At 44.5% G+C, this 12,164-nt stretch overlaps 1 protein-coding gene across 6 annotated transcripts in view; it reads right to left on the reverse strand.

The window, feature by feature from the left end:
• Positions 1-4,524: 4,524 nt before the first annotated feature.
• The window catches only part of Npepps (aminopeptidase puromycin sensitive), a 74,819-nt gene continuing 67,179 nt past the window's right edge, over positions 4,525-12,164 (reverse strand). For all 6 annotated transcript variants that reach the window (XR_879535.3, XM_030245668.1, NM_008942.3 and 3 more), the window contains 3 exons: positions 11,715-11,870; positions 10,963-11,010; positions 4,525-5,951 (listed from right to left, as the gene is read on the reverse strand). Coding sequence is in view for 5 of the 6 variants with exons in the window: in XM_030245668.1 (XP_030101528.1) it covers positions 5,799-5,951; positions 10,963-11,010; positions 11,715-11,870 (357 nt within the window). In the remaining variant the exon portion in view is untranslated. The remainder of the gene's footprint in view (positions 5,952-10,962; positions 11,011-11,714; positions 11,871-12,164) is intronic.

Below are 12,164 nucleotides of genomic sequence, written 5' to 3' on the forward strand. Positions count from 1 at the left end.
ACCTTTAATCCCAGCACTTGGGAGGCAGAGGCAGACAAATCTAGTTCCAGGATAGCCAGGGTTACACAGAGAAAACATGTCTCAAAGGGGAAAAAAAACCTCAAACAGCCCAAAACTGTTCCTGAGAGATGAGCTTATTAAAAAAATTCTCCCTCAGGCTGGAGAGATGGCTCAGCAGTTAAGAGCACTGATTGCTCTTCCAGAGGTCCTGAGTTCAATTCCCAGCAGCCACATGGTGGCTCACAAACATCTGTAATGGGATCTGATGCCCTCTTGTGTGTCTGAAGACAGCTACAGTGTACTCACATATATAAAATAAATAAAACTTTAAAAAGAAAAAGAAATTCTCCCTCTGTCCCTCCCTCCCTCCTTCCCTCCTTCCTTCCCTTCTAGTCTCTGAGATTGCACCCAAATCTTTTTGCATGCTAGGCAAGTACTTTACCACTGAGCTATATCTCCACTCTCATTCCCTCTTTCTGAGAAAAAGTATATAGCTCAGTCTAGCCTGAAACAGAGACTTGTTCTGCCGCTATATTCCCAGTCTAGAGTGCACTGCCGTGCTCAGTGCCCCACCCCCACCCCTTTTTTGGAAGCGGAGTCTTGGATCCCACAAGGTTGAAGCTGAAGTTTTAATCTTCTCCACCGCCCTTCAGTGTGCTGGGATTTAAGCATGTGCCAACACACCATTTATGGGGTATTAGGGATTGAATTCAAGACTTTGTGCAAAATAGGCAAGCACTCTACCAATGAGCCACACATCCCCCAACCTTTCCATGCCTCGAACTCCCCATTTCCCCCAACCCATACTCCCTAGCCTGTTGTTTGAGATGCAGTGTAGAGCTCAGGCCGTTCTAAAACTCTTGGGTCAAGTAATTCTCCTGCTGAAATCTCCTATATATGATGTCACACCTGGTTTCCTGCCACCCCCAAAATTAGGAAAATAAAATAAACATATATCATTATTATTTATACAGTAGATTGAACCCAGAACTTTTTCATGCTAAGCCAATTCTCTACCACCAAGCCCTGTCTCACAGTTCAAACATAAAATAGTTTTGAATGGGCAGCTGTTCTTATAATATAATGTTCCCAGATGAATTGTTAAAGAAACGAGGGAAAGAAAAACAGTTATGGGTCTGGAGAGACGGCTCAGTGGGTAAGAGCACCCGACTGCTCTTCCGAAGGTCCGAAGTTCAAATCCCAGCAACCACATGGTGGCTCACAACCATCCGTAACGAGATCTGACGCCCTCTTCTGGAGTGTCTGAAGACAGCTACAGTGTACTTACATATAATAAATAAATAAATAAATCTAAAAAAAAAAAATAATAATAATAAAAAAAAAGAGGTCCTGAGTTCAAATCCTAGTAACCGCATGGTGGCTCATAACCATCTGTAATGGAGCCCAACAACCTCTTCTGGTGTGTCTGAAAACAGCAACAGTGTACTCATATACATACAATAAATAAATATATCTTTAAAAAAGAAAAACAGTTGTGGAACAATTTTCTATCATACATCAAAAGTACACTTAGAGATATCAGGTAGACTAAAGGGTGTCCAGTCGGTCAATCCCTTGGAGCCAGGCAGTAGTGGTCCAGGCATTTAATCCCTGTACTCTGGAGGGAGGCAGGTAAACTTCGGAGTTTTTTGAGGCCAGCCTGGTTTACAGAGTGAGTTTCAGAACTGTCAAGGTTCCACAGAGAAAACAAACAAACAAAACAAACAAACAGAAGATCCAGTGAGCTCTCAGTAAGAGACCATCTCAAAAAAATAAAGGGGAGCTGGGCCTTTCTTTAATCCCAGCCTCAGGAAGCTGAGGCAGGTGGATCTCTGTGAGTCTGAGGACATCTGATCCACTTAGCCAGTTCCAGGACAGCCAGGGCTACACAGTGAGACCCTGTCTCAAAAAAACAAAAACCAAACCAAAAATGAAGTGGAAAAAACAATGGAGGAGAGGCAACATCAGCCTCAAACCCATACCCCCTCTCCAGGAACATGTACATATAGTGACAAGTTCCAAGGAAATAAAGATGGCTGAACTGTTTGTCGCCTAGTGGTTTGCAAGCTGAGTTCTGAGGCCTTTTCCACTGGCTTAAAATGTTTACTAGACCAAACTCGTCATCTCCCTCCTTCAAGAAAAGAATGGACTTATTTTTGCTCACAGTTTGAAGGGAAACAGCTCACACTGACAGGGACAGCAAGAGGGAGCTGCAGCAGGTCTCAGGAAGATCGGAGTGAAGGCTGAGGAAGGAGGCCAGTGGCGAACACATTGGGACTGTAGTCCTCAGGCAAGGTGTTATCAGGACACAGAACACACTCGCATACAGGAGAATAAAATGTAAGGTCTCTTTACAAAAACAAGGGCAGAGTTCACGGGAGCTAACAAGGAATAAGAGAGAAACCCAGACTGAGCAGGTGAGGTGTCCTGTATTACGTCTGCTTGTGCTTGGTCTTTAGTAGACAGACACCAAGGGCTCTTGGGACCGGACAATGAAAGCTAGGTAATAATACTTTGATTGCATTTTCTCATCTTTTAAAAGTTTAAGAAAATGTGGAGGTCAGTCAGTGTCATGAGGCACGCTTTTTTCTTTTTCTTAAGATTTATTTATTTATTATATGTAAGTACACTGTAGCTGTCTTCAGACACTCCAGAAGAGGGCGTCAGATCTTGTTACAGATGGTTGTGAGCCACCATGTGGTTGCTGGGATTTGAACTCTGGACCTTCGGAAGAACAGTCGGGTGCTCTTACCCACTGAGCCATCTCACCAGCCCCATGAGGTACCATTTTAATCCCACCCAGCACTCGGGAGCCAGAGGCAGGTGAATCTCCGAATTTGAGGCCAGCCTGGTCTACAGAGTGAGTTCCAGGACAGTCAGGCTACACAGAGAAGCCCTGTCTTGCACAACAAACAAAACAAAAAATGTAGAGGTCAAAGGAGTGAGTTATCTCCTTCTGGAGTGGGACCAGGGAATGGAACTTGTGGCAGGTGCTGTCACAGGCTGAGACATTTTACTGGTGACTAGAATTACAGCTTTAAAAGATCTATCCACCTTTGTCTCCTGAAGATTAAAGTGAACACCACTACAACCGGCCACCTGTCTGTTTTTTTTGTTTTTTTTTGTTTTTGTTTTTTTTTTTTTGAGACAGTGTTTCTCTGTATAGCCCTGGCTGTCCTGGAACTCACTTTGTAGACCAGGCTGACCTCGAACTCAGAAATCCGCCTGCCTCTGCCTTCCCAGTGCTGGGATTAAAGGCATGTACCACCATGCCCGGCTTTTTATGTTTGTTTGTTTTCTCTACCTGCCTGTTTGATGTTGGCGCAGGATCTGAACTCATACCTCCAGTTCACCCAGTTTACCCAGGTGCCACATTGCCAGACCACACTTTGTTTATTGTGGCTTGTGGCTGGAATCTAAACTCAGCTTTGTGCGTGCTACATGAATGTGTCTCCCAGCCCTGTAAATACTTCTGAGACAGGCACTCACTGTGTAGCCCATGCAATCCTGAAACTCTTAATCCTCCTGCCTCAACCTTCAGTATGCTTACATTATAGGCACAAACTATACCTACTTTGAATTTTCTTTTACTTTCCTTTTTCAGCTTCTTGAGACAGGGATTCTCTGTATAGCCCTGGCTGTCCTGGAACTAGCTGTTGACCAGGCTGGCCTCGAACTCAGATTTGCCTGTCTCTGCTTTTTTTTTTTTTTTAAATTGGGGGGGAGGGGGTCTGAGACAGGGTTTCTCTGTGTAGCCTGGACTGTCCTGCCCTCAAATTTAGAAATCCGCCTGCCTCTCTCTCCCAAGTGCTGGGATTAAAGGCATGCGCCACCACTGCCTGTCTGTCTCTCAACTGCTGGAATTAAAGGTGTGTGCCTCCGCCACTGCCACCACCACCACCACCACCACCACCACCACCACCACCACCACCACCTTTAAAAAAAATCCCGTGGTAAAGGTGTGCCTGTTGGCTTGTGCCTATAATCCCAATACTGTGGAGATGAAGGCAGGAGGGTCACTTTGAGTTTGAGCCCAGCATGGGCTACCATAGCAAGTTCTAGTCTAGCCAGGCTCAGAATGAGGTTGTTTCAGAAACACAAAGAGGAGTTGGCAAGATGGCTAGGGGTAAGGGTTTTTGCAACAAAGCTAGATGAGCTGAGTTCAAATCTCCCCTCCTCACAGCAGGAGGGGGCAAATCAGTGCCCACAGTTGTGGTCAGACCTCCACATACACACCGTGGCATGTATATATCTATACATATAAAGTGTAATACAAATTTTCAAAACTCCTATGGCTACCTGAATTCCTGGAATTCTTTTTTTTTTTTTTTTTTTTCCTTTTTGAGGCAGGGTTTCTCTGTGTAGTCCTGGCTGTCCTCGAACTCAGAAATCTGCCTGCCTCTGCCTCTCAAGTGCTGGGATTAAAGGCGTGCCCCACCACCGCCCGGCCGAATTCCTGTAATTCTGAGGCACAGAGAAACTTTAGTTTCCTTTCAAGAAAGCTGAAAGAACCAGGCCAACAAATTCACATTGACATTTTTATTAACGCCAACTGTTTTTTAATTATTATTTTTTAAAACAATAGCACAAAAATGTTTCAAGGAAGCAGTCTCACAATCTGATGACCTTCCAAAATACATTAAGCCACACCAAATATGAATTTCTGTTAACACAAAATAAAAGGATTCAGAAAAAAATAAAAGGAAGAGAGAAGAAAAAGGGGTGGGGGAAAGGGCTGAGACTTAGTAAAAACACACTGGGTTAGGTGGCGGGGCTTGTTAGTGAGCACACTGGCGACACAGCGGTGCAGCGGACATCTGGGCCCCACAGCAGTCCCCACTGGCCCCTCATATGCACAAGTGGTGAGCCAGGCTCACTGATACTGATCGGAAGAGGTGCAGCATTTGGCCTGTCAGGTAACCGGACAGTTTTGAGCAGAAGGCCTAGCTGATAATCTTTATTTCTACTCTTTCACCTCTTATGCATGTCAGGGTTCCTTGAAGGTTATCATAGGAAATAAAAGCATATCAGCTCCTCTTATTTAATGTGGCCATCAAAGATGTTTCTGTTATCTAAGGACAGGTCAGGGCTGGGCAGAACTAAAGGGAGAAGAACCCGGGAAGGGAGGGAGGGTGTGTTTTTTTTTTGTTTTGTTTTGTTTTTTAAAGCTTTTCATTACTTTTTGGGGGGTTGGGGATCACACAGAAGGGAGGCAGGGAGGGAACTACAATCCTTGGTTCAGATTGAGTTATACAGGAAAAGATACCTTCCTGGTCGGTTCCCATGCCAAAAAGGAAAAAGAAAACCCACTTATAATTCTGCACAGGCTCCACTATGTGAGCCAGCTATCAGCCTTTTGGTCAGCATCCCCAGTGATGGACATACCCGGCTTGTCAGGCTGCAGACACCCACTTCACAAAACCCTCTTCCCTCTTCCCCCAAAGCCTCTTTCCTTCTGGTAGGCTATAAAACAATATCCGTCACTAACAGGAGAGTGTTCAACACTTTGACCATGACAGGCTTCAGGAAGTTTCACAGTTTCGTTATGCTCTAGTTTATTACTATCATATTTACATTTTTATTTTATTTTTTATTTTATTTTATTTTATTTTTTTGCTGAACTGCTGATTTTCCTTTTTCAATAGAATTTAATTCTGGAGTGTGAGCAGGGACCTACTACATTCATTGTCCAACCCCCACTGGTGTAAGACTCCAGATTCTTGGCATGTGAGTCAGCTGTTTGGTAGCTCCACCTCATCCCTGCAGAGAGGCAGTGAGGCCCAGGTGCGGAGGAGGCCTCACACCGAGGGTGGGGAGGTTTTCCGCTGAAGGAGGTACTGGTGAATGCTGTCAGCATCTCGCTTGAGCCAAGCAGCATTCAACAGGATATTTTCACAACACTGCTGGATGGTGCGCTCAGCTGAAGGAGCTGGGTGACTCTCGAAGAAAGCCTGGTGTGAAAACAATCCGGAATGCAGAATCACCGTTAGCAACAGTAACAAGTTAACACTGGGACTGCTAAAAGCATCATGTGGACTAACTGACTCATCAGCCTCCATCATGAGAATTGACCATTGCCAACATAGGCTAAATGAGCAACTCCTCCAGCAGACCTGTAAGAATCCTTCCTTAGCAATCGAAAACCTAATCAAAAACTGATAGAGGCTGAACCTGCTTTTTAAAATGCTAATTATCTACCAGTGTGTCCAATTCATGGCCCGGGCAAAAGCTACATACAGCTGTGCTTGCAGATATGAATAGAGCCCAGTTTATGACATAACCCTACTGAAGCCATCCGGTTTACTTAATGACTGTGCAGTTCTTTTTTTCTCCATAAAATATCTTAAGTAGGCAGACCAAAAACATTACTCCAAATATAATAAATATATTTAAAAATTTAGATTTTTATATTCTGTTTCTCAAATAGCCTCCAAAGTCTGGGCTATTTTATACTTTAAGACCAGCTACATTTCCAGTTCTCAGATGCCACTTGTGGCACCCAAGGCTTTCCTTAGAAAAAGAAAAGAGCAAGGCAGGACCCTCTGGAGCATGGCATGTTCAGGCCCCTCTACTCTCCTCAAGTCTATTTGACTGTCTTTTCCCTCACTTCATTCAAAATCTAACCTAGTTTTGCTTTGGTTTTTTGTTTCTTTTTTTAAAGATTTGTCTGTATATGGGTATTTTGTTTGCATGTATGTCTGCACATGATTTGGATCCCATGAGATAATTATAGACAGTTATGAGCTGCCACGTGGGTGTTGGGAATTTTGAAGATTCTATTTAACTCACCCCACCACCACCCGAGACAGGGTTTTCTCTGTGTAAAGAGAAAACAGGCTGTCCTGGAACTCACTCTGTAGACCAGGCTGGCTTTGAACTCAGAAATCCATCTAACTCTGTCTCCTGAGTGCTGGGATTAAATGTGTGCACCACCAATTCCTGGCTTTGAAGATTCCCCGCCCCCCACCCCAAGACAGGGTTTCTCTGTGTAGCTCTGGCTGTCTTGGAACTCACCCTGTAGACCAGGCTGGCCTCCAAATCAGAAATCTGCCTGCCTCTGCCTCCCAAGTGCTGGGATTAAAGGCGTGCGCCACCACCGCCTGGCTGAAGGCTTATTTTTATTTAAGTATAAGTGTGTGCCTGTGAGTCCAGGAGCATTTCAGATGCCCTGGCGTTGGAGGCTGACATGGGTTCAGGAGACTGAACTCAGGTCCTTTGTAAGAATGGCTCTTAAACCCAGAGCATTTGTAGAGCCTCTAACATATTTGTGGCCTTTAGAGTGTCCCAAGGAGATATGGAGGACAGCTGGACAAGTCTTGGGTTCTCTACTTGCACCAAATGGATCCTGGAGATCCAATTCAGGTCATCAGGTTTGGCAAAAGCACTTTTCCTTGCTGAGCCATCTCTCTGGTCCTAACCTAGACTCGACAAAAGCCCTGACTCTCATTTTAACATTCTGCTGCTAGCATTTGGAAATGTCCCCTACCCTTACACTTCATATTCTGGAAACTTATTTCTAAGAGTTAAATGTATTAGGTCTCAGGCCCTCCACATGTCTAGAAATGAGCTCAGGTTGGCCTGTAGAAGGATTCCTGGGGATAGAAGCCAGCGTTCCTTGGGAAGCTGTGAACTGGGTTTTCTGTCCTCCAAAGGAGCCTTTCTTTGCTTCTGGCAGAGGCACATGGCTCCTGTGGTGTGAATGGGTTTGATGACTATTCCCTCAGTCATCAGAGAATACAAGTCTTTGGTGGGATTAGAAGGATTAAGAGGGGAAGCATGTCACTGGGGGAAAGTTTTGAGGTTTCAAAAGCCCAAGCCAGGCCTAGGGTTGTTGTCTCTCTTAGCCACTGTCTCATGTTCCCTGCCATAACAATAGCCCAAACCTGGGACACAGTAAGCAAAACCTCAGCTAAATGCTTTCTTTTATAAGTTGCCTTGGTCATGGTGTCTCCTCAGGGCAACAGAATTGTAGCTAACACTGCATATGAAAGTTCATGCTGGTCTCCAGGATTCCTTAGTTCCCACTCACAAGTGCCTGTTACATGTTTCACAGCCTCTACGCTAGTGCCCTAGCCCTTCTCACCTCCCAGATACCCTTTGTTCTCTGTAGGACATGTATCCTCCTCACCCCAGCAACTCATGTTATCTCCACTATCCTCCCAGCACACCCCACCCCTGCTCTACTGGCTTGCTCTCCTGCAGACAGCTCTGGACACATCCAGTCCACTTTTTTTTTCTTCCTCCTCTGTTCTGGACTCTTCCAAATGTTTCAGGATATTTTCTCTCTCCTATTCAAAAAAACAAAAACAAAAAAACCAAAAAAAAAAAAAAAAAAAAAAAAAAAAAAACCCAAAAAAAACCCAGTCTTTTAGAATACCTAGAACACTTCCCTCTGAGGCAGATTCCTTACCGAGCTCTCTTGTATACAGTTTGTTAATGGGATTTGGAAGGTGAGGCCACTGAAAGGGAATTGCTTCTGAGTTCATGGCTCTCAGCATGAATTTCATAGATGACAGTGTGCTGTCCCAATGCTAAGATGTGATGTATATGGAACCTGAGGCTAGGATTGGTCTAGGTGATGGCTTACTACTGAGTAAGTTAACTGCTCTAAGCTTCCATCTCTAATCTCCGAGAAACGTTTACTGGATGAAAAAACAAAGGAGCACTTAGCAAGGCGGGGCACTTCAGGATTCAAAACTGCCTCACAATAAGCTACCAAGTTTAAAATGTTGCTACTAATCCAATTCTACTTCAGAGTTTTACGTTTTTCATAGAATAACATGCCTCTTGAGATTATTATTAAAAATTACTAAGCTGGGGGCTGGAGAGATGGCTCAGTGGTTAAGAACACTGACTGCTCTGCCCTTCCAGCAATCACATGGTGGCTCACAACCATCTGTAATGGAATCCGATGCCCTCTTCTGGTGTGTCTGAAGACAGCTACAGTGCACTCATATACATAAAAATTACCAAGCTATTTTCTAGCTAGTTCATCTGCTCTCACCACAATCAAAGCATCTGAAAACACAAACCAGCACATGGCCAAAGGCTGTCCTGGTGTAAACTTCAGATACCAATAGCCTGATTTACAAAGAAGACAACAGGTCTGTAGGCTTCTCAGGACTGGAGTGACACAGCAAACAGCACCAGCATTATCATGGCCAACACCCATTGACAGTCTCTCTACACATTCTTGTTGTCCTAAATTTACTATATAAATCAGGCTAGCCTTAGAGACCTGCCTGCCCCAGCTCCCAAGTCCTGGGCTCAAAGGCAGGCCCACAAGGAGGGTATCCTTGGCTCTTTTTCTTCTCTTAGGCTCTCAGCCTTCCAACTCTTTAATACAGTTCCTCTCTTGTTGTAACCTGCAGCCATAAATTATTTTCATTGCTACTTTGTAATTTTGTTACTGTTACGAATTGTAATGTAAATATCCATATTTCCTGATGGTCTCCTTTCATAGGTGGCCCCTGTGAAAGGGTCATTTGAGAGCAGTCTCCTCCCACAGGTTGAGAAATGCTGCCTTAGGTGGTCAGAACACACAGAAATACTGTTGAATTAACGATTAACGAAAGCCAGGTGTGGTGGCTCATAAATCATTATGTAACCCTGAACTTCTGAGGCTGAAATAGGAGGATCATTATGAACTCAGGGCCAACTCGGGGTTCATAGTGACTTTTAGGCCAGCATGGCTACAAGAGTAGAGCTCTAACTCACCCCATACACTCCAATGCTTACTGGGAATCCCACTACGACTCCATTCTTTTTCTCAGAGAAGAAGAACTATACTATGTCTTTCTTGCTCGGAGAATGAGTGTCTCAACCTTCTCAAACTATCTTCCATACTGCAGCGTGACTGGCCTTGAGGCACAGCAGTCCTCCTGCCTTACCCTGAGCAGCAGGAGACAGTGTTCCCGTCTGCATGCAATCTTAAGTCTGCCTTACCAGCTTCACCTTGCCACTGCCCTGCTTCCTAAGCCTATTTAGGAGTCTTTTCTTCAAAGCCCCACTGCCTTTACAACGAAATTGTTCACATAACACAATATACAATGTAGATTAAATGACATCTGAAATCAAGTATTTCACTGTTTTCTCAAGACCTAAAAAATAGTAAAATGTATTCCTGTTTTCTTCCCCTTTGTTTTGTTTTTTTGTTTTTGTTTCAAACAGGTGTAGTCCTGGCTATCCTCGAACTTGCTCTGTAGACCAGGATAGCCTCAGACTCAGATCCATTTGTCTCTGTGTTTAGGTCTGAGCCACTCTGCCTGGCTATAAAACTTATCCCTAACAATGGTCCCCACAATGAACCAGATCACAGCTCTCAGTATTGCCTCCAAGCAGATAATGTACTGACAGCACACATGATGACGAAGTTTATAGTATAATGGAGTTTTGCATTTCCCACTCAGAATAAATCTTTCCCCCAAATGCTGACATTTACCAGGTCAGGATCTACACAAAACTAATTATCTCTCTACTGTAGACTCTGCAGATATTGAAGGCAAAGTCAAATCTGTCTAAGACACAAGGACCCACAAAACTGCACCACCCCAACACTCTTTAGAACATTAGAACAAGGTTCATGGGGCTTGAGAGACAGCTCAGGTGAAAGGCACTTATTGCTCCAGAGACCTAGGTCCTTAGCTTCCACATGGTGGCTCACAACTTCCCAGAAGTCTAGATCCAGGGGACCCTATGCCCGCCCTCTTCTGATATCCATGGGTATCAAGCAAGTATGGAGTACATACACATATACATGTAGGCAACACACACATATATACAAAATAAAGTAAGTTAAGAAAGAAAGACAGAGAAAGAGAGAAGAGGAGGAGGAGGGAAGAAGGACGAGGAGGAGGAGAAGGAAAAAGGGAGAGAGGGAGGGAGGGAAAAGAAAAAAGAAAGAAAGGGAGGTTCATTTATGCTCTGGACTGAAAACTGAGAAGTGAACAGTACTGTCCTTACCTTAACTTCTCCAGCCATTTTATCAACTGCAAACCCCTCAACTGAGAGCTGAAAACAAAGCAGAGGTTTTAAATAGTTTAGAGAAACAAACAGACTAGACAGAAACTTCCACTTACCCCAAAGACAATCAATTCTGTTCTCCCGACTCTGGTTTGTTACACAGAAGATAAGATGGGGATGTACATGCTTATAAAACAAACTTCAGTAACTATTTGAGAGATTTTTGTTTTGTGTTTTTTTTGCTGGGGCTTGAATTCACAGCCAGTGTGGCACAGGCCTATGAGTGAGCTGCAAGCACAGCCCTTGAGGAACCCTTTATTTGAAGGTAGGAGTGGGAGTTTGGGTCTTGCTATATAGCCATGGCTACTTTCACACTCCAAGCAATCCTCCCGTCTCAGCTTCTGCAGTGCCGAGGTTATAAGCACAGTCCACGGCGGCCGGCTGAAGAACCGCGGGAAGAACAAAGAGCCGAACTCTCTAACGCAGATGTTCCCACCCCGTGGATCACGACCCACGGGAGTCACACAGCAGATGTCCTGCACAGCAGGTATTTACATTATAATTCCTAACAGTAGCAAAGTTATAGTTATAAAGGAGCAGTTAAATAATTTGGTAGTTGGGGGTCATTGTAACATGAGGTACAGTATTAAAGTGTTGGCATTAGGGAAGGTTGGGAACCAATGGTCTAATGGATCATGGATAATCATTCAATAACATTCAAGATTAGCAAGCTACTCAAGACTCCTACATACCTTTATTAGTCTGGATATTAAGAACCCTCCCTGGTACCGGTTGTGAAGCTCCTCCCAGTTGTCCTTGATGAATTTCCAAGCAGCTTTCCTCCCATGCTTGCTGCCTCCAGCCACTCCACCAATCACCGACACAGTGTCCTGCGGACGGACCTCTTCCTAAGGCGAAAAAAAAGAACTAGCAGCCCAGCTCTCTAGAGTACCTCCTGGTACCAGAGAATACAACAGACTGTTGGAAAACTGCGCAACAGCAGGGGAAGCACTCACCCCAGGGAGGGAAAGGGATTCCAAAGGCCTCCACTTTCTCTTCAACCTGTTCTAATTCTCACTACTAGTGGGAGAGGGCAGGTCAGCACAGTAGCCAAGCCTCACAACCTGACTCAATCTCTGGAAACCACAAGATGGAAGGACGACCTACTCACCTCCTCTCATCCCCATCCCAACCCTGCCATA

Source organism: Mus musculus, chromosome 11 (genome assembly GCF_000001635.26).
Source record: "Mus musculus strain C57BL/6J chromosome 11, GRCm38.p6 C57BL/6J".
Classification (NCBI taxonomy): Eukaryota; Metazoa; Chordata; class Mammalia; order Rodentia; family Muridae; genus Mus; species Mus musculus.